General features: G+C 43.7%; 1 protein-coding gene across 7 annotated transcripts in view; it reads left to right on the top strand.

The window, feature by feature from the left end:
- PPP1R1C (protein phosphatase 1 regulatory inhibitor subunit 1C) overlaps positions 1-23,240 on the top strand; it is an 84,099-nt gene that overhangs the window by 51,631 nt on the left and 9,228 nt on the right. For 4 of the 7 annotated variants that reach the window (XM_074966862.1, XM_074966860.1, XM_074966857.1 and 1 more), the window contains one exon: positions 21,864-22,013. The exons of 2 other annotated variants lie outside the window; for them this stretch is intronic. In XM_074966862.1, the coding sequence (XP_074822963.1) occupies positions 21,864-22,013 (150 nt within the window). The remainder of the gene's footprint in view (positions 1-21,863; positions 22,014-23,240) is intronic. One more of the 7 variants, XM_074966859.1, reaches the window with a different exon arrangement.

The raw sequence follows: 23,240 nt of genomic DNA on the forward strand, positions 1-23,240 counted from the left end.
CGAGGCACCATAGTGATCACAGGTACACTGACTTAGTAAGGTTTCAGAGTAGCAGCCGTGTTAGTCTGTATCCACAAAAAGAAAAGGAGTGCTTCTGGCACCTTAGAGACACAAATTTATTTGAGCATCAGCTTTTGTGAGCTCCTTAGACTTAGTAAGGGTTCCAAAAAACAATCACACTTTCTCTTTAGCAGCACAAGAAATGAACAGATGCAGACAAAACAAGAAAACACCTCTATGCATTATCTCACCCCAGTTTCCTCACTATTCGTGAACATTCTCTGGGCTTAGGTCAGAGTCCTCTAAAGAGTATAGCATCACCCCCTCCTGCACACGGTTTGTCCTCTAAATCATGGAGTCTCTCCTTCCTGTGCAGCCAGTTCCCTTCTTCCTAAACTGGTCCTCTATTTAAACAAGACCTCTCTGCTGTGAAAGCCTTACCCTCTGTTCCTCTCCCCTTCTCAAGCATCCTATGTGTCTGTGAGTTCCCTCCCCAACTTCTTGGCATTTGTGTTGTAAAGGGCTGTACCAACACCTGGTTTCTTTGTTTCTCTTCTGGGAAATTCCACTACCCCTAGCCTGGTGCTGAGACCTTGGAGAAAACTGACTTTACCCCCAGACTTCAGCCATCCCATTTTTCTGTGTGGGCCAGGTCTAGTCACTTGTCATTAGCCCTTAACGACTGTCTTTTCAAAGGTAGATGCACCAGCACCGCTCCTTGCTTCTTAGCACAAGAACTATGAGGTAAGAATACAGTAAAAATCATGACAAGGGCTAAAATATGCAGAGTTCATAATATCAAACTGAATTCATAAATTGTCCATGGACCAATTCCCCAAGACATCACAGACTGTAATTCCTTGGAGGCAACATTTCTGCATTATATACTAGAATAAGTTTAATTAGAGGACGAGGATGATAATGGCATCCATGCTACTTCCTCAGAGAGAGTTGGGGAGAAGAAGACACTCCAGGCTCTGAAGAGCCTCATAGGGTGGGCGAAAACCATTTCACAAAGAGCTCATCTGCACTTGGGCTGAATTCTGGGATGCTCCTAAAGATGAGTGAGGGTCCATCAGTCTTCACAAATCTAGGTTGGTGCTGTCTGTGCAGATCCTCTCTCCCCCATCTCTAAAATGGAAACAATCGATGACCCATAATTAGTATCGATGTTGTGAATGTAGCCCAGCATGAACCAGGAGGACAGGTCAAGGAGAGACTGTGCAAAAATTTTCGGAACACACACATACTGGTCTATTTGCTTTTCTGTGGGCAGTGCTTGGCGTTGGAGATTAATGAATTGGAGTCCGAGGGCCCATGTTCCCGGGAGAGTTTGTTATGGACAGGACATGGGGGGAATAGGGAATGTGGGCAGTGAGAAGGGAAGCAATTCAGCCGCATGGACAGAGCAGTGCTCAGGGTTTAATGAAGTTCCACTTGTTCAACATAACCTGCATTTATCCTCTGTCTTTGCAAATGAAACAGGCCTTAGGAGCTGAGCACTTACTGGCTAGATGGTTGGGACTGCTCTGCAAAGGCTTCAGGGGCCTAAGTAGCGTCCACCAACCGTTACCTAACCCTCTTATGGGGCAGGTGGCGAATGGGAAGAGCCATGTTACAGTAGCAGCATCCCTCTCTTAGCTTACTGACCCCTCACTTCCTGCATGCTCCTGCTGCTGCACTACTTGCATTGCCTCCCTTTGTGCAACCGCAGTACCCTGGTTCAGCTATGGGGTGGGGGTGGAGGGTTTGCCTTGGTGTGCTGGGATTGGTGTACCTCACTCATTTAATATTAACGCACTGTGGCACTGCACCATCAGGGTGCTGTGTTTCTTCATGTGTGTAACTTCCTGTTATCCCAGTGTGAGCTACATACGTAAATCCCGAAGCACCAAGAGAAGAGAATTCACTCTATAGTCTTGTACCCTTATGGGGCTTTTTTGTGCTAAGTGAGCAGCTTAAGTGTATCACAAAATGTATAGTCAGCTTTAGTTTCAATGAGCCTGATGTTATTGTTGCTCACACCCCCATACCTGCTTTGGGTTTGTTTACGTTCATCATCAGTGCTTCACTCAGAATGCACAAGAATCCTGCCGCACATTTCTCACTGCACCACGGCCTTGTCCAAGCTTCCCTGAGAAACCCCATCTAATGGCCTGGAACAAGCAACGGAGCGTCCTCTAATGCTATTATAGCAAGTGACAGGATGTTCCTGTGTATTCTTTGTAAAGAAGCTACACCTCCGGTGTCCTTGTTCTCCAACGTACAGGAGAATGACTCAAAGATACGATTAAAAATAATTTGCTTTAAATTAATTAGTGAATCACTGAATTAGTGAACGGGCGACATTACCATGCTGCCACCTCAAGTTCAATTGGCAGCCACCACGCTGCTTCTGGCTGCAAAATTGGCAGACACTGCTGTAGCCTGTATTTAATTTCCGACCATTGGCAGCCTTGAGCACGTTTCATTTCACACAGCTGGCAGTTTCTTCTTCAAAATGGCTCCGGCCTTGGCTGCAATAAATACCAAGTTTCTATTAGAACAAGGTGTTCAGTTGAAATTAAGCTTGATATCTGTGATTCAGCAAAATGGGGATGTTTGTGTTAGCTTGCTATCTGCCTCTATTACCTGGCATGTGGATATAAAAAAGATCCCACAGTTTACTACTACCGGTCCCTAAACTTCCCTAGGTCGTTTAAGGGCCTAATCCAATGCACACTGTAGTCGACGGGAATCTTCAGCTCAGCCTTACATCCACAAGGCTGGTACTTTCGCAGATAATACTGGCTAATGTGGTTTATTTTCAACTGTGTAACTTTACTCTTCTGCTACAAGGATGATAAGCTTTAAAAAATGTTTGTCTACACATCGGCATTTACAGCTTGTGAATAATTAACATTATTGAGTATTCGTTATCTGAGACCTAGAGAAACAATGTAAACACCACTGTGACATTATTTGCTTGTAAGCAGTAAACAGCAACATTAAAAAAGTAATTTTTTTCGGAGATAATGACAAGAATTAAAATGTGGGAGAGTCAATATTTTATCTAATATATAAACTAGAAAGTGCAGGAAGAACTGACTGTGGTGTTCTAGTTACGTGGTCATGAAATGTACAGTATTTACAGTGAAATTCCAGTGTTGCAATTTGCAATGTTACACTCTGAATTAAAACAGCTCTTGAACAAAAGATGATCTTTCTGTATAAGAAGATGTAACAGACTCCACTGCAGCCACTCATTTGGCAAGATTATTAATCTTTATTTCCTGTCATCAATCATCTGACTAAGGTCAAAGGTTAATGTCCATATTACATGACAGACGCCAGTATCCCCTGACTCAAGTGATAATTTGCCTTACAAGCATTATATGTAATCTGTGGGTAAGCTTTTCAGTGATTTAGGAGCTCATGTCATTTAAAATAACTCCGAGTCCCTTAGGTGTTTTTGAAAATCCCCCCCTGTATCTATATCAAGAACAGCTGTGTATATATTTAGATATTTCCACATCTGTATAGAGTTTTATTTTAATTGTGAAAATCTCCAGTTTCCAAAAGTAAAGCTGAGTAAAGACAACTTGAAAAATCGTGAGTACTGTCTCAGGACCATATTGAGCTTTGTGTGCTCCCAGGTACATCAACTTTTGTTGAGTGCATGTGTGCAGTGACTGACATAGCAAAATTGCCCCAGTTAAGAGTATAATCTTAGTAAGGCTTTTAAGTATCTCTCTCTCTTTCTTTTAAGAAAACATACATTTAAACCCAGTCCTTCAACCTTTAATGTCAATGGGGCGTCTTGCATTAACTTCATTTGGGATCAGGATTAGGTCCTTCTAAAACAAAGAATGATTTGAGGCAAGGCTTTTGAAAAAGGTGTGTTTCACATAAGAAATTGTCATGACTCTATGTAAATATTCATGTGAGTATGTACAGCAGGAAACAGTGATGGGGTTCTTCTGTATAACTTGAATAAAACCAAGCAGGATCCTAGAGAGGAGTTGATATCCATTATATTGTTCTTTTTGGAACGGTGCCTCAAGTTTATTTCTTGATTTCTTCCATCTGGTTTCTCTCTGACCTGAGCAAGTGTCCAAGTTAAATGCCAGGCTTTTGCTAGTTCTGGCTTTCTAGGGCTACGTCTACACTACATACCACTGGTCGCAATGTGCAGTGTAGCTATACGCAGCAGTGAAAAGCAGGCTGCATCCACGTTGTGGTACACAGCTACATGTGTCAGCGAAAGGCTCTGGCAGAGGGGAGGCAGTGGGGAAAGGCTCAGACCTTTCCACACTGACCCCCCCTCTGCCAGAGCCTTTCCATGTGGAGAGGAAATGCTCCAGCAGTGGGGAGCTGACAGAGCCTTTCCCCCCTGCCAGAGTCTCCAGCAGTTGGAAACTGGCAGACCCACCGTGCTGCTGGAGCCTTTCCCTGTGGTGGGGAAAAGCTCTGCAGTGGGGACCTACCCAAGCCTTTCCCTGCTGTCTACCCCCCTCACAGAGACTTTCCCCTCTGGGGGAGGCAGCACGACACCACACTGCTAAAACCAGCAGTGTAGATGGGGAGGCCCGGGTTGGCCAAGTAGAGAGTGTGTACGGTATGGACTCACATACATACCCACACCCGTCAGGTGTGTCACTTGCCTACACCACGCCTCTCTGGCTACACTGCTATTTATCCCCATGCTAGGGGGCTAGGCGGGTATATACTCTACATGCCGCTGAAGGAATTGTGCAGTGTAGATGTATCTTTGGTGTGTAGCCCATATGGTCCTAATTTCTTAGGTTAGAACAACACAACACTAAAGGAAAATCTGTTTCTGATCCAGCTCCTCGTAGACCATATGCGTTGTGCTCTCTGTGGGAAGGATGTCATCTGTTAATCGGACTTTGCGTTTGTTCCTTTTTTGAAGTAAGGTTGCTAACCGTTAATTTGGATGATTTGAAGGAGGATTCTAACTACGCCACACTGCACTCCCCTGCCCCATCCCTCTTTCTTTAACCCCCTGGGATGGAACACCACTTAGCACAATGTTCCCCAAACCCTTTCTCAGAGTCTTGGCAGTGAGACAAGTAAAGGAGCAGGCTGAGGATTCAACCACACCTTCCTGGGACAGCTAGAACTGTGCAGTCATGTACAACTATTTGTGCAAATGTGACTGGAGAAAAGTAAATATAAACGTTGCAGCAAACCAATGAACCCTACAGTAGCTTAATTTTTCCAGTAATGAGAAATAGGGCAAAGCCTGCATGGCCCATAAAAAAAGGTTTAAATTCTTCTAAATTTCCCTCATCCTATTTATTGTCTACTGTTTTCTAACCCGCTCTTTTTTTCCTGAGAAATTCTAAGCCCCTGTGGCTTTTCCCGTGCTCAACCAAAAAGGGAACCGTCAGAATAACATGTGAATTATATGGCCGATCACAATGAACTGGTGCAGCTTGACTATGAATACTGAAAGTGACCTGTTTGTAATCAATTTCCAGAGTCAGTACTTTTTTCAGAAAGCTGGGAAATGACTAATTTCAAGGAAGTTGTGAACTCATGACAATCTAGCCTAGAAAAAGAGGCTAGATTGTTTGCTGTGAATACTTCATTCACCTCTAATATTCACCTTTGCTCGGCACTGTGGGCACAGGAAGAAGTCTATGCAAGCAGAGTGCTGAGGCTGATGAGGTGAACTCTAGCCCAAGGCCAAGATACAGGACCCTCTGCAATAGATATGAGAAGGTTTCACTAGGGCTATTCCAATTGGCAGGAATAGCAATTTCTTGACTATAAAAAGAAAAGGAGGACTTGTGGCACCTTAGAGACTAACAAATTTATTTGAGCATAAGCTTTCGTGAGCTACAGCTTACTTCATCAGATGCATTCAGTGGAAAATACAGTGGGGAGATTTTATATACACAGAGAACATGAAACAATGGGTGTTACCATACAGACTGTAACCAGAGTGATCGGGTAAGGTGAGCTATTACCAGCAGGACAGAAAAAAACCTTTTGTAGTGATAATCAAGGTGGGCCATTTCCAGCAGTTGACAAGAACCTGTGAGGAACAGTTGGCGAGGGGGGGAATAAACAAGGGGAAATAGTTTTACTTTCTGTAATGACCCATCCACTCCCAGTCTTTATTCAAGCCTAAGTTAACTGTGTCCAGTTTGCAAATTAATTCCAATTCAGCAGTCTCTTGTTGGCGTCTGTTTTTGAAGTTTTTTTGTTGAAGAATTGCCACTTTTAGGTCTGTAATCAAGTGACCAAAGAGATTGAAGTGTTCTCCGACTGGTTTTTGAATGTTATAATTCTTGACGTCTGATTTGTGTCCATTTATTCTTTTACGTAGAGACTGTCCGGTTTGGCCAATGTACATGGCAGAGGGGCAATGCTGGCACATGATGGCATATATCACATTGGTAGATGTGCAGGTGAACAAGCCTCTGATAGTGTGGCTGATGTGATTAGGCCCTATGATTGTGTCCCCTGAATAGATCTCTGGACACAGTTGGCAACGGGCTTTGTTGCAAGGATTGGTTCCTGGGTTAGTGTTTTTGTTGTGTGGTGTGTGGTTGCTGGTGAATATTTGCTTCAGGTTGGGAGGCTGTCTGTAAGCAACGACTGGCCTGTCTCCCAAGATCTGTGAGAGTATGGGTCATCCTTCAGGATAGCTTGTAGATCCTTGATGATGCATTGGAGAGGTTTTAGTTGGGGGCTGAAGGTGACGGCTAGTGGCATTCTGTTATTTTCTTTGTTGGGCCTGTCCTGTAGTAGGTGACTTCTGGGTACTCTTTTGGCTCTGTCAATCTGTTTCTTTACTTCAGCAGGTGGATATTGTAGTTGTAAGAACGCTTGATAGAGATCTTGTAGGTGTTTGTCTCTGTCTGAGAATTTGGAGCAAATGCGGTTGTATCGCAGAGCTTGGCTGTAGACAATGGATCGTGTGGTGTGGTCTGGATGAAAGCTGGAGGCATGTAGGTAAGCATAGCAGTCAGTAGGTTTCCAGGATAGGGTGGTGTTTATGTGACCATCGCTTATTAGCACCATAGTGTCCAGGAAGTGGATCTCTTGGGTGGACTGGTCCAGGCTGAGGTTGATGGTGGGATGGAAATTGTTGAAATCATGGTGGAATTCCTCAAGGGCTTCTTTTCCATGGGTCCAGATGGTGAAGATGTCATCAATGTAGCGCAAGTAGAATAGGGGCATTAGGGGACAAGAGCTGAGAAAGCGTTGTTCTAAGTCAGCCATAAAAATGTTGGCATACTGTGGGGCCATGCGGGTACCCATAGCAGTGCCGCTGATTTGAAGGTATACATTGTCCCCAAATGTGAAATAGTTATGGGTGATGACAAAGTCACAAAGTTCAGCCACCAGGTTTGCCGTGACATTATCGGGGATAGTGTTCCTGACGGCTTGTAGTCCATCTTTGTGCGGATTGTTGGTGTAGAGGGCTTCTGCATCCATAGTGGCTAGGATGGTGTTTTCAGGAAGATCACCAATGGATTGTAGTTTCCTCAGGAAGTCAGTGGTGTCTCGAAGATAGCTAGGAGTGCTGGTAGCATAGGGCCTGAGGAGGGAGTCTACATAGCTAGACAATCCTGCTGTCAGGGTGCCAATGCCTGAGATGAAGGGGCATCCAGGATTTCCAGGTTTATGGATTTGGGGTAGCAGATAGAATACCCCTGGTCGGGGATATAGGGGTGTGTCTGTGTGGATTTGTTCTTGTGCTTTTTCAGGGAGTTTCTTGAGCAGATGGTGTAGTTTCTTTTGGTAACCCTCAGTGGGATCAGAGGGTAATGGCTTGTAGAATGTGGTGTTGGAGAGCTGCCTAGCAGACTCTTGTTCATATTCCGACCTATTCATGATGACGACAGCACCTCCTTTGTCAGCCTTTTTGATCATGATGTCAGAGTTGTTTCTGAGGCTGTGGATAGCATTGTGTTCTGCACGGCTGAGGTTATGGGGCAAGTGATGCTGCTTTTCCACAATTTCAGCCCGTGCACGTCGGTGGAAGCACTCTATGTAGAAGTCCAGTCTGTTGTTTCGACCTTCAGGAGGAGTCCATCCAGAATCCTTCTTTTTGTAGTGTTGGTAGGGAGGTCTCTGTGGATTAGTATGTTGTTCAGAGGTGTGTTGGAAATATTCCTTGAGTCGGAGACGTCGAAAATAGGATTCTAGGTCACCACAGAACCGTATCATGTTCATGGAGGTGGAGGAGCAGAAGGAGACTATTCCAGACACCTTACTTGTCTCTCTAAGGTACTTGGATCTGGGCACCTCATAATCATTGTAATATATTTATTAGAGCTGGTTGGAAACTTTTCAATAAAACCTCTTTCTTCAGAAAAATGCAGTTTATTGAAAACCTAAATGTTCTATGGAAATGTATTGATTTCAACAGTCCAGATTGGAATTAAGAGATTTCTCAGATTAACCCATAGCTTTGTGATTAGAGCACTCATCAGGGATTGCGGGAGAGCTAGGTTTAAGTCCCTGCTCTGTATCAGGCAGATCAGGGACTTGAACCTGAGCCTCCCAGATCCCAGCCCTCACCATCAGACTCTTTTAGGAGGTATCTCTGTATCTCTTTGAACTTCTTTGAAAAGCATTGTTTTCATTCCGCACTAGAACAAAACCATATTTTGAAGCTTGTACATTTTTTGTAAAACAGAATTGTTGTTTTCCAGCCCACCCTAGTTTTTATCATCACAACACCTCTGTGAAAGAGGGTAGCATTATCCTCATTTTACAGATAGGGAACTGATGCACTGAGAAACTCTGGGCAGGTCTATGCTAGAAGTGCTACACCTGGGCAGCTGCGCTGATGCAGCTGCACCACTGTAGTGCATCTGGTGAAGGTACTCAATGCCAATGGAAGAGCGTCTCCTGTCAGCATAATTACTCCACCTCAGCGAGAGGCAGAAGCTATGTTGGCAGGAGAGTGTGGTGTGAACAGCGCTTAGGTTGCTGTGACTTGTGTTGCTCAGGGGTTGTCTTTTTCACACCCCTGAGTAACTTAAATTAGATTGACTTAAGCGGTAGTGTAGGCCTGCCCTATGTAACCTGTTCAAGTTCACACAGGAACTCTATAGTACAGCAGGGACTTAAATCTGGGTTTCTCAGATGGCAGGTCAGCACCCTAACCATTATGCCTTCTCTCTGACACCACGTCTGAAGCCAGATAGATGCTATTCTCCCCCGGGGTGGGAGACCAGGCTATAGTTGATTGCTATGAATATGAAAAGCTGAAGTATAAACATGGAATGCTTTTTAAGTTATCAAAATGTGTTTTGACACCAGTGCTCCCCCTAGTGGCTCTTACGTGGTTTTTATTATTATTTCTGATCAGTTACTAAATTCAATTTGTAAAGGAATCGTAGTAACAATTTTAAAGTATAGATAAGAAGGGTTATAATAGAAAAGAGAGAAGTGATTTTAAAGACTACAGAACTGCTTTGTCTGATGATTCAACATTATCTTGTCTAGTTTGACAGCAATTACTATTTTTCCTACTAAAATCCAGTAGATTATTGATTATTAAAATCAGTTATACATAACTATTTCCCCAAGTCCTAGGGATATTTGGGTCTTGGGGTATGGGTCAAGCTCATCTCTAATTAGAACCTTGTTAAGTATAACAGCGTTCAAACCCAGCTGCAGATAGCTCCGTTCTCATACCAGTGTGCTCAGGGGCTGAAAAATCTGGGTGTGTTTGCAGGTGCACGGAGTTTTTGTCTTTGTGCTTTGAAGAGAAAACTAGTAAACTGACATTTGCTCACACAGGTTACTATTCGTTTTTACCTGAAAAATTCAGCATAATTCACAGTGGTTTCTTTTAGGCTCTAGGCTATTAATGTAAGTGCTAAATAATGTGCTCTCACAATTAAATTCTGGTTGTTCTGAGTGCTGGCTGTAGGGTATTTTGCTACCTTAGACCAACTGGAAAATGTATGTCTCTCTCAGCATTCAGTCACCCACACTATAAAGAATCATTAAAGATTTTGCTCCCCCTAATGTTTTGCTGCCCTTGGCAACTTGCCTGCCCAATCTGTACAGTAGAGTGGGACCTGGTTGTATCCAGTGCAGTTCAAACACTTCGTAGCTATGGTATTTTCTGATGCTTGAATAGTTAGGTGATATGTTTTAAGAAAAATTGACTTGGATGTCTGTTTCAGGTAAGTGAAACCACTGATATTAAAATAATAGCACCAATCCAGCATGTTGTTTTTGTTGTTGTTGTATTTTCATTTGATTGAAGTACGCATTAATTTTACTTTCTTAGTACACTTTTGGAAAACCTGTATCTTATAGCAAAGTGGTCCTGTGCCCTAGCTAAATTTAGGTCAACACTTCAATTGCTAACCCTGTAAATATAGTAGGAAGAAAATAGGCCTGGTTAAAATGCTGACTTGACAAAATCAAAGCAATCTGCGGGACCGTGCCTATTCCATCAAAACTCTCAACAGAAGCCAGGCAGGTACACACCTGCCTGCCTGCCAGGCAGCAGGGCTGCCCAACTCCCCGGCTTTGTGGGATCCCAGACAGCCCAACTGGCAGGCTGGCCAGCTCCGTGGGCTACTGTGCTTTCCACCTCCCTGGGATTTGCAGTTCCCAAAGTTGCCCAGGTCTTTGGCACGTTATGTGGCCGGCAGTGGGCTCCCTGGTCTGGCTGACTCCCTGGCTGGTTGGCTTTGCAGCCTCCTGGGCTGCTCTGCTCCCCACCTGTCAGGGTTTCTGGGCTACTTGGCCTCCACAGAGCTCTAGAAGAGAACATAAACCCAGTTTTCCCAGCTGGGCAGGTGAATAATCATGGAAACAGAAAGTATTTTTACACAGAAGATGGGAAGCTTGTTTCTTATGCTGATGTATATTCCAAGTCTCATAATACTTATTCCCAGGCTGTGAATTAACACAAAGCCTTGGTGCAAAACCACACTAGCCCCAGGGGAGTTTTGGGAAGCAGTATCCCTTAAGAAGAGCTCTTGTGGAGTTTAGAAGCATTCAGTGTGTAAGGATAATCTGTCCTGTTTCTTTAAATCTGTAGCAGGAAGCCATGCAGGTGGGGACACGTGGAATTTTCTGGGCAGAAGCTCATCAGGGAATCAGAGAAGCTTTGCAGACCACCGTTTTGCTAGTGTGAGCTCCTACTGTGGCCAGCCAGCCACTGGACTGCCTCGTCTCTATCCTTTTGAGAAGCTTAGTTCCCACAGGGCACTAGCTTGTCTATTGAGGGAGTTCTAAGACACAAGTTGTGGCCAGCCTTATTGCAGCAAATAGGGAGGAAGTTCCTTGTATCCTATTTGCCTTTTTGAACTCACAATTGGGCCTTCCTTTTCTGATATACTCATCACCATCAACAATAATAATAATAGCACCTCACTCTGAAGGATACCAAAGCTCTTCACAAATTGTGTACATAAATAAATCTAACACTTGCGGGGAGGGCAGCAGCCAAGAGGCCATTTGGCATACAAATGGGGGTGCCGAGCCGACAGGAAGGGAAAATTTTGGTCAAGGCTATTGCGGCTAACTGCTGCTGTTTTAAAAAAGAAAAAAAATATCATGAGATTTTCAATGTTCATGGAAAGCAGGATATTGCTTGCTTTCCCCATCCCCACAGCCACTAGTAACCACTATAATACCCAATTTATCTGTGTCACATGGTAGAAGGCTTGACCTCTCTGAGATTTGACTCCATGCTTGCAGGCAGTCAGGATAATTCAGACCTGATGTGTCCACTGCTTAGCCTTTCAGTGCTGCTTCTAAGATTTTTATGGTTCCTGAACAGGATCAGTATATCCAATGATCATTCATATGAGAATCTGTTAGGCAATAGGACTGTACCTTCCTGTAACGAGGGCTGAATTTGAAAACAATGGGGTTTCAGAGGTGTTGCTGAGGAATTCATCTGAAGACAATAGGATTGTGCAGGTGTTAGGGAGGGTTTAATTTGGCATACAGAACCTTTATTACTGGTGATGGAGGACATTACTACCTAGTAAGGCAGGCAGAAAGATTTGCAATTTAACTTCTAAATACAGCAACTTCCTTGTAAATATGAATGATCTCAGGCCTGGTTAAGACATGAGGAGCTTACATTAAACAATTACATTGTTTGTATTTAAACATTTTCAAACAGATGGAGACACCGCAGCCACCAATATCGTCTGTTCTGCCCCTGGCTGTCTGGACTTCTGCCTTTCAAAATGGAGGATGACCTCCGGTTTCTGCCACCACACCCACACCCTTATATAACAATAGCAGCTCCCCAGACACTCACAGAAAGGTGTGTTCTTAACATGGGTCCATTGTAAGGATCAGAAGGACTTAAATGTGGGCCTATAGGGTTACCAAGCAACCAACACCCCGACACTACAGCAGCAGCTGTAACCTGTCTATTCCCTGTGACCACAATCCTCAGAGCTTGCACACTATGGGAAGTTCCACCTCAAGATATCTGACTGACAATTGCCTTAGTGATCCCTGATTAGCTCCTTGATCCTAAATATAACCATGGGGTGTAACAGGAAGTGGCCAGGCAACAGTGTGGATTCCTATTTAGCTGTCATGACTACTGTGTTTCTGAAATTGACTCAGAGACTCTGACTAGGATTCTAACACCCAATGGACCCCCAGGACCCCAACACAGCTCCAGGTACCTGTATTGACCTTCAGCCTGATTCTTGACTTTGACTCCGGCTTGACCCTCAGCTTGACTGTTTAACCCTGACATTGGCTCTGAACCCTGCCTTCAGATCCTACCACTAGTCCTGCCTACCTTTGCCAAGGATCCTGACATAGGGAACCCTATTAGCTAACATAGGTTAAAATAGCAGGGAAGATGCAGCAATTCAGGTTAGCAGCTTGAGTTCAACCCCAGGTTCCTCTGTCTTCACTGCAATTTTAACCCAAGTTAGCTAGTGTGGGTTAGCTAACCCAAGTTAAGAATATGGTCTTTCTTTGCATTGTAGGCATACATCAATCAGTAGCTGGGTGATGCTGACAGTGATTAGGATTTCTCTAATGCAAATCCAGGATGTGTTAGCACTTAGCAAGAAGAAATCCTTATTCTCAGTACTGAGGGGTTAATAAAACAACATTCAAGCACACGTTCAGCTGGAGTCAGACTCTTCTGAAATGGATCCCAGCTGTTTAGATGATCTCAACAAACCCCAGACAAGTAAGTGGTGAAAATGAAAAGACTTGCTCTTCCTGGCATATTTCTGCTTTAGTGCAAAAACTACAACTACAGTAGATATATTGTAAAGAAAATGGCATTCGCCTGCTACTTGAAGACCACCCAAACTGCAGTGTAATGTGGATAATTTGATTGCAGATATGTTTGCAAGCTGGCCCATCAATTTTGTTTCCAATTGCCACATTGATTGCCTCATTTGTTATGTGTGTAGAAAAGAGCGCGTCCCCCTGTTACTGATTTATCAATGTCTGATTGTGTGAGTACCTTTGCCATCACATCCTTGATAGAAACATTATAATGAAGATAATCATCTTTGCTCAGTGAAGGACTGAGCAGCAAATTTCACAGATAAGCACATACAATTCAGATTTTTGACATAAAACCAGTCAACTAGATCAATTAATCTGAAACTCTGGGTGCATGGGATTTGCAGAAGATGAACGCAGTTAGCTTATTGACTGAACACATATTTGAATCTTCTAGTGAAGATATTGGTGCCACTTTGGTTTAAAAAGTCTGCCTTACCAAAGTGCTTTCTGACTACTCCTGCTGAAATCAGGAAGAATGAGTTTCTTTTCTAAAGAGACCAACCTCAGATGTTGTGTGGCCAGGGGAGTAATGATAGCTTTAGAGCTCCCATTAATGAATCTTGTGATGTACCTCATGATGCAGAAGAAAAATGGTCTTTCTGGCCATTTTGCTCAAAACACTGTGGAGAACCTGTGCTAGAAGTTGTGGACAGTAAGGCAAAGATGGGGAAGAATAAAAAGAATGAAGGCGAATGAAAAGACCAAGTCCAAAGAAGGAAAAGGGGAAGGATAATGCCCACGAAAAGAACAGCAAAGGAGAAAATGAAGATTCGGAGAAAAAAGCCAAGCAGAAGGATTTTGATGCCATGTAGAAACTTGGGGAAGCTGAGAGAGGATTTAGAATAGTAAAAGCTCTACTGAAAAAGACGTGCAGGGGAGAGAGAGGTCTCATCTTCGATTATTCTCTGCCTCCATGTATCTCTCTCTATGTCCCTCTCCTCAGCTGCCTCTTGGCTTCCTGTCAAATACTTTCTGAACTCAAGATGTGGCAATTCCTTTCCTCCCCTGTTTGAGGTTTCACATCCTCTGGCATATACCAGGAAGTGAGATGGTAGCATCACAGTGCAACTTTCCGAGCAGAGGACAGCAGTTGGGGAATTCCAGCGGCACTGTGAACCACAGACACTGGAATCGGATTTGCCCGCCAAAGGGGGATTGAGGAGAGCTCTTCAAATTTTTTTTCAGTGGAACAGTTTTCCATTAAAAATGCAAGTTATACAGAAAGCGCAATGTTTTATGGGACTGTGACAATTTCAGCAGGAATAGGTCAAAACCCTTCAATTAATTTCATTTTGATGTTTATATTAAAGTATTAATTTTAATATATTATATCAGACGTAGCCAAACTTACTGACCTTCTGAGGCACATATGATAATTTTCAGAAGTTTGAGAGCCCTGACCAGGCATGTCTCTCAGTGTGGAAGCCCCGAGGGCCATCCCCGAAGGGCAGAAGCCCCTAGCCCTTCACCACCTCACCGCAGGGCAGAAGACCCAAGCTCTCCCCTCCCCTTCCCAGTCAGGTAGGTGGATAATGGTGTGGGGGGCGGGGGGCTCCGTGAGCCACACTTTAACTGTAAAAGGCTTGTGAGCTGTGGTTTGGCCATGCCTGTATTATATGTAACATATACCATACATTTTATAGAAGTCTAAACGCAATGAATCAACATAACATTGAAATGAAATGTTTTGACACTATCAAAACCAAACACTTCAGTGGTCCCAAACTGATATTTTTTTGAATTTTGATTTCATGGGGAATTTTAAAATTTTGGTTTTCATTCTCGAATAGAGGGTTTTTTTCTGACTATCCTGTAGAATGGAAATTCCAGTTCCTGACCAGCTCTAGAACTTAGGATGACACGTGGCCAGCTTTGTGCATGTGTTATGAAGTCCCTGGAAAAGTGGAGCTCTGTGCACCTGCACAAAACGGAGTCCTTAGACTGCCATATCATTTTTTATGAGCACTGTGTGCACTTCTAAAATCCAGATGCCCCTTCTGATACGGTACACTAACCGTGTTGTGCATTGCCACAGATGTCACCTGCATGGGGAAAGCAAAAGAAAAGACACCAGTAAAATGAAGTAACACGAGGGAGGAATTTGACCTAGTGTTACTTTTATACAATGTCTGTTATTATTAGAATTTGGGGAACATTGGAGGTTTATTTTTCACGTCAGACTGAAACAAAGATTTCACATAGAGAGCTCTGAAATAATTCTGCACTAAACTGCAGCCATGTTACCCCATTGAAGTCAATGGGACTCTAGTGGGCATTCAGCCCATTGTATGTTTCAGCAAAACATCTGTGTAGAAAAGGGCCCCAACCCAAACTTTTGGTGAAATTTAAGAGAAACTGGCTCAGCAGTCCTGCTCTAGTCCAGATGCTCCCAATGGGGTCAATTAAGAGGGCAAGGCAGCACCCAGGGGGGCTATAAAGGCTAAGAGTCAGAGCCCACTTGCGTCAGTCAGGAAGAGCAGGAGATGAGTGCAGCCAGAAAGAGGAGGTGGTTCCTGGGAAAAGTATGAAGGCAGGACAGTAGCAAGAGGGGTTTGCTGGCTGGTGTCCCCAAGCCAGAGGGCTGAAGGCAGGAGGAGCAGCAGCAGAGGACGTGTCCTGCTAGCTCTATACGGGAGAGCCGAGGACCAACGAAAGGAGGAGAAGTGGAGGGGCTTACCACCTAGCAGCTCCTTGCTGGAGAGCTGGGCCTCAGAGAAACCAAGTGAGGCTCCCAGCAGTGATGCCATGTGGGTTCCTGTTGCGAAAAGAGAGGCTGTGTCCCAGCAGGAAGGGGCAGAGGAACAAAACAGGACTGATAAGGAGTCCAGGTGCGGTGGAAGACTCTGGACTGGTGAGCTCTTTCCCTCTCCCTCCCTGGTGAGCGGGCTGGGGGGGCAGTTTACTTCTGATTGTATATTGCTGAATACGGCTGTACTGGTGAACTGGACTTAATAAATAACACACTGGCGCTTCTAGACTCAGAAGCATCCAGCCTGGTTGAGGTGGTCCCTTGGGCGGAGAAGGGAGCCCTGTTACAGGCCCAGTCACCTATTCAAAGTTTACATCCAGAAAGGCACATGAGGATTCAAAAAAACTTATGATGAAAACCCCTGGACAAATACTTTATCATAGCGCTGCTGTTGGAGGTGTCAGTGATTATGGAGTTGCTGAAGCCATCACTTTGTGGCTAGAAGCATGTAACTTAAAATGCAGACGGATGAAAATGTGGCCCACAGGATTGAGTTTGGAGACTTCTGTTTGAAGGAATTACATTAGAAACAGCTCCTTCCACTGTGGGCAACGTGGTGGTTTTTTGACAGTTGTGAGCCTGACAGCCATTTGATTGTCAATACTGTTGTCTTTAAAGGTAGTTAAAAAACCTTGGGTAGATGCACAAAGGGATTTAGGTGCCTACCTGCCACTTCAGGTGCATAAGTCCAAAACTTGAACACAAGGAGAGGTTTCCCAGCTGTCAACCCCAAGTGGAGATAGATACCTCCCTCTGCCTGGAGTTAGGCACCTAATTTCCTTCGAGGGGTGAAGGTTAGGCCTCACCCCTATCCTCAGCATTTCCTACTGGCTAGCTTAGGTGTTCCCTACTCAGTGTGCTGGCTTTTTTGAATTCCATTTCTGCCCCAGGCATTGCATAGGGAGCCTGGGCACCTAACAAAGGGCAGCAGCAGGGCACCTAATGTTAAACATTGAAATACTGAACTGAAAGGCTTGTCTGCATGGTCAGATAGTGTGCGGTAACCAGGATGTAAATCTATAGCACCTTAGCCTGCCATGCACTAATTGGCCATGTGGCTCCTGCTGCCCTGAACTGTAGCAGAATCTAGATGGCCAGTTAATATGCAGTAGGCTAGGGCACTGTACAATCACACCCCTGAATTGCTGTGTGGACAAGCCCTATGTCCCCTCTGTGGATTTAGTCCCTTGATTTTCTTATTCTTAAAGGTTAACACTTCACAAAGTAAACAATTAGTCTTAGAACATCTCGGCTCATAGGTGCAATTCTGATTATGTACTTAGCATTATTTTCAGAGTTCCTGTGGTCACAGCACCTTTGAGAAGCTGTCTCTATCGATTTAATTTAAGCACACTAGCTGTCAGCTGTTATGAGATTATGGGTAACAGAGATGAGAAAACTTCAGCCAGAAAACTCCAACTTACACACAAATCCAGACATCCAACCTCCGCTGCCGAGCCCTCAAGCAAGTGCCTGTGTAAAGAGATGAGTGTTGCACACATATGAGAAACTATCATATATATGCAAGGTCTAGTTGAAGTTGTTGGAATATTGGCCTCAGAACCTTCTTACATACAGATCAGTTGAGAAATTGGTTTTGCTTTAAATTGAAGGCAAGTGGAGCCTATTATAAGCTGAAACATCTATTTGGCTGACCTCGGGGGCTTTGCTTATTATCTGAAGTCCTAAGACTGGCTGACTTGTGCAGTGGGAAGGCTAGTGGGGGTGTTAGAGACTCGGCAAAATGAGATGTTTACATACTAGTAAGAGTTGCTTGGAGCTATGAAAGCCTTAACTGTTTCTGTCAGTGAGAGATGTATACTAGTCAGTAACTAGGTAAACTGACCTCAGTCTCTAGTACATGCTTTATTCCATCTGTGGAGGGAGGATTTTCAACAGCATTTTTGTGTTGAGGCGGCTGCTTTGTGCTAATCATATCACGCTAATGCAGCTTAAAGAAACATTTAAATGCAGGGAGGGGAAAGGGAATGGCAAGTGCAACTTGAGAGAATAAAATTGAAAACAGCCAAACACTTGTAATGTGCATTTATTGGCCAGTTATAGTGCTGGTTATGGCAGCAATGATGAGGGGCATATTGATTTTACTGAGGGGAGGATTAAGCCCGATTTTTGTAAATTAAGACGTAACAGGAGCTAAGCGGGCAGTTTGGTGACACTTAACAGGCATTTAGCAAATGAGTTCATTCCTATTGCATGATTGCTGAATGACCATTTGTGATTGTTTATGGGGTTATGGTGCACTGCTGGGTGTGGTGATGATATTCTAGAGATGCTACTCCAGCTGTGACCCACATAAAGCTGTCACGTTTGCCAGTAGTTTGTTTTATTTGTTTATCGTCACTGTATATGACACGGTGGACTCTATAGAAAGCTTAGATTGTGTTACTGAATAATTTATTTTGGTTGCATGACTTCATTTCCTCCCCATGCACCTGTGGATAGATTGGGATAGACCCCATATTATACTAAACGTACATTTTTTTGTCACTGAGTTACAATGCACTCGAACATTAACACGCTTAAAGCTGGCACTCTTTCCTTATCCACTGTTGTAAGCTCTTGTTGGTGATAATGCCATGGAATCCATAGCACGTGCTATAATCTGTAGGCACTCCAACACCTGTTAAGGAATGAGCCTTAAATTTGCATTTCCTTAGTTACTTTAAACCAGAATGACCATAATGCAGGTTTTGTATGTCAATGAACCACACACTTGTGCCTTTTAACTCTAATTTTGGGCCCCAGTGCATTGTTAGCACACATTTTACACATGTTTATTGTAAGTAAACTGCAGCTGTTTGAAATCGATTTCTAACTGTAACTGAAAATTAAAATCAAGTATAGGCTTCATCCTCTTTCCAGTGAAGAAAATGGCAAAATTCCCATTGACTTCAGTAGGAGCTGGATCAAGTTCTGTATTTTAAACAGTGTAACAACCCTGGTTGTGTTCATGCAGCCCACTGACTCACTTGAGTAAGGGTGGCATGACTAAGGTCTGCATCATGGGCCAAAACCTGAAGTTATTATTACTTTGTCCTTTCTCAGGCAAAACTCCCATTGACTCAGTGGGCCAAAGCTAGCAGGAGGGACATATCTTATTTAGGATTCAATTGTGATACCACCATAGAGCACAGGGTAGGAGATGATGTGATATTGCCCGGCAGCTAGAAGAGCTCCTGGAAGCATTGTGCTTTAGACAACTAGGCTGCCTTCAGGAGCATCTGGGGAGCACATCTGCTGTGCCTGCCTTGAAGAAGGGCCCATGTGTGCTTCCCCTGAACGGAGCCAACTCTGCCTGGCACCGAAAGTGAGTAGGGGCATAAGCACACAACCTGTGGGGAATCAAATGCTGGCAGTAGCACTAGTCTCAAGCCATCCTTCTACTCAGAGGAGGAAGGGAGGGCACAAAGGGAAGTTCCTTTAACATCCTCCCTACAAACCTGCAAAGTCACCCAGTTATAACCTGGCGCTCAGCACTGAGTCAATCTCCCATTGACTATGCTACCCTCAACTGAGCTCCGACTGCAATGGCAGTTTGCCTGAACAAGGCAATTAAGTGAAAATGAATAAACCTTGCAGAACAACCCCTTGATACAGATTGCAAGTCATGTATGCAAAGGGAAAACAAGAAAGCTCAAAATAGCCACTTGGGAAACTCTATCACTTCCCCTCTTGCTGCCTGATTTACTGTTTTACAACTGCCTGGGTCTCTTTCTTCAGTACATCTTAAACTATTTAAGGACTTAATATAGCTAGGATAAAACTTATACTGTTTAGTCAGGGGAGTTATGATTAATAAGGTTAAAGGGCTTAGGGTATATTTTTCCACTGTGGTGTGTGGGAAATTAACTAAACATTTTCCATGAACCATAATGAGATGAGAGTTGTGCTTCTTAAATCTTTGTCATAGGAAAAAATTAAGTACAATAATGCATATTTGGCATCTATATTATATAGAACCTGGCCAACATATACAGTGTAATGTAACCTGACTTCATGGATGTAAAATATTTGGAAGAGTAGAAAAGTATATGGAACTATTATGAATTTTATGTATGTGGAATTAAAATGATTTCCAATGTGTTATAAGGATTTTAAATGTTTTTATTGGAATGTGAACTTGGAACTTTTTTGCACATCACGTATATTTAACCTTTATATACAGAACATTTGAATCTTTGTTTAAAAAAATAATTCAATGATGTACACCATGCTAAAAATGCTTCCACTCTCTGAAAAATTAAAATAAACAGTGCCAACTGTTTGGGCAGTAGCATTGACTTTATGGGACAGCATCTTGGCTGGTGTCACTGTCATAGGTCTATTGAGTTCACTGAAGCTGAGTTCAGTGTATACACCAGCTGAGCATCTGTCCCTATATGCTTGCTGACCTTTAGAGGAGTAGTGGAAATGAACTGAACCACCAGGTATCTGAAGGCAGAATCCATACACTATCTCTTCCTGAATTCTTACTGGAGCAGGGAGAATGGAGGATAGTTAAGCAGCAAGATCTGGAGCCTACAGGCAGCTGAGCTGATGAAAGGTGTGGAGCAGGAGAGTGCTTGCTGCATGCTTGGCACCTGTGAAAGGAGGCTTGTATATAGTGGGCCTGATCCTGTAAAATGCTGAGTGCCATCAACTTTCACTGAAGTCAACAACAGAGGAAGGTGTTTTACATCTGGCACAATTGGGCCTGGTGTACAGAAATGTGCAGCAGGCTGAGCAATGTGACTAACTGCTGTACCTAAGAAGGTCTAGCCAGGGCAGAGATGCTTAAGTACAGTCCAGTGACAGCGCTGCTATGCTTAGCCACCATTTTTTAGGAGTTTCAGTCACTCCTCCCGCCAATCCGGAGTAATGGCTCCGAGGTGCTTAAGAGGTGCACTTAGTAGAACCTGAAAGCAAGGGCAGCTGTGAGGGGCTTGGTCCTGACCATAGCCCAGACATGCACTTGACGATGGTAAGAAATCAAACGCTCTCCTCGTGAGAGGCTCAGTGTCTCCTGCCATCTGCTGGGTACAGTTCCTGCAGGCCCCCACCAGTCTGCTGCACCCGCTCCTCTCCACTTACTGGATCACACCTTTCCAAGCACCATGCTTAGCAGCCCTCAGCAATGTTCCCTCATCTGACGCCAGACAAGACAGAGGCCTAAGAGATTGAGTCTGCTGCTGGGTTAATATATGCTTGTGTCTAAAAACTGAGCTCTGTCAGTGCATGTAAACAGCCTGACACGCTACTTCAAGTGTCATCTTGTGAATAGAAAACAGTTAAAAAATATGAATAAGGGAACTAACGGTCTGATCCTACAAGAACTCCCAGTGCAGTTCACTCATTAAAGTAGGAGGGTGCTGTGGTTGTGTGGAGCTCTAAGTCAACTTTCACAGACTTTTACAAAACCCAACTATTTCTGATATTTTTCACTTTCCAATATAATTTTGTTTAAAATATCCCTGCAGGTTGTGCATTAAGGGTTCAGAACAGATCTTTGTATAGAGATGTCAACATTTTCCAAAGGCGCGTGTGATTTTTGGGACCCTCTGTTTCTGCATGCTCTACCTCAAACACCATAAAAGGGCCTGATTTTCAGAAAGTGCAGCACACTGAGCCTCTGAAAATCAGGCCTGGAAGGGGTCTCAGGGAGGGCAGCAAAAAACAACCATTTTGGAACACTTAGGTTGAGACATTTTGTCAAGTCCTGAAGGTTTGTCACTTTTATTGTGTATATACACATAACAGAGCAAAAAGCAATTTCTTTCATAACAGGAGTGCGTGGGGTTTTGTTTTTATTACTATGTTTTTACATCTGTTACATCTGCAGGCAGTGAACAGGCAGATTCTATTAAATGTAATGGTAATCACCACTCCTCAGGCACCATACAGCAGCAGAGAGTAACTGAGGCAGATGATCAGCTTATGAAACCAAGGCGGAAAGATACACCATTTCAGCACCACGCACCGTTTGTTCCAGGTAGGGCGTTTCAAGATGCACAATAGACTTTTAGGTAGCTCAAGCCTTATCCAATTTCTCATTGACATTGATGAGCCTTTCTTTTGACTTTTATGGGAGTTGGACTAGGCCCTACTAAATGAAGACAAAGAATGTAATGGGACTTTTGTGGGAGTTTTTGTTGCTGGGCCTTTCTGAGATGAATAAGGGATGCACCCCATTGGCGTTCAGGTGTTGCAATGCTCCCGCCTGCCCCTCCCTGCCTCCCCCAATGTAAACTATTTGTGTTCTCCTTTCGTGGATACTGCCTGGTACTTGGGGGTACGAGTGTGGGATATTTATCTTTGGCAAGGTATGAGGGGCCAGATCCTTAGCTGATGTAAATTGGCATAGTTTCACTGAAGTCAGTAGAGTGATGCCGATTTATGACAGCAGAGGACCTGGCCCATTCTTTCTCTAGACGGGTATTCAGAATGAACCCAGAGACCAAGTACATCACCGTTATGAGGCACTTGGTGTCCACTGTGATCCCAAAACTCATTCCTTGGCCATGTGGTACCTATTTTAATTTGCTTTCATAAACTGTGTTTAAAAAACACAAGCACACAAACACACAAAACCCTCCACTTCTGAGACATGAAGTGGCACCATGTGAATGAGCATGCTCCGGCCAATATAATGATGTATAAAACTGAGTTTATTGCTAATAAGGGACTTAATTTTTTTTTGTTTTTGGTGTATTCTTTGAACATATTGGTAACTAGCCCTCTGAAGATGTACTAAAACACAGAAAATCAAAAAGATTAAGGTGATTTTTCTAGAATACTTATTTTTCTGTCTCTAAATTATTTTCCATAGAACAGAAGTGTCTTCTATTCAGGAACTAGAAATCCTAATTCCTGTTGGAACACTAAAAATCCTTTTGTAATACTAGCATCAGGTGTGCCCTGTGCAATCCTGTAGTGGAATAAAGGGATATAATCCCAACAGCCCTTGGGTGTCCATGCAGAACTGTCTTGGAAACCTCAGGCACGGAAGGTTGGGGAGAAAAGTGGTAGGGCATGCCAGGGGTGTAGCCTCATTGCAAGGAGCACATTGTTTCCAAGTGGGGAAGAGTTACTTTCAAGAGGGGAAGCAAAGAAGGAGTTGTGACTCTCTTTCAGTGTTCCCCTTGATGTGGCACAGCTACACACCACCTCAGGCTCAGAGCTGAGCTTAAAGGCTCCATCTAGCCCTATGTGACACTGG

The sequence above is a fragment of the Natator depressus genome, chromosome 11 (assembly GCF_965152275.1).
Source record: "Natator depressus isolate rNatDep1 chromosome 11, rNatDep2.hap1, whole genome shotgun sequence".
Classification (NCBI taxonomy): Eukaryota; Metazoa; Chordata; order Testudines; family Cheloniidae; genus Natator; species Natator depressus.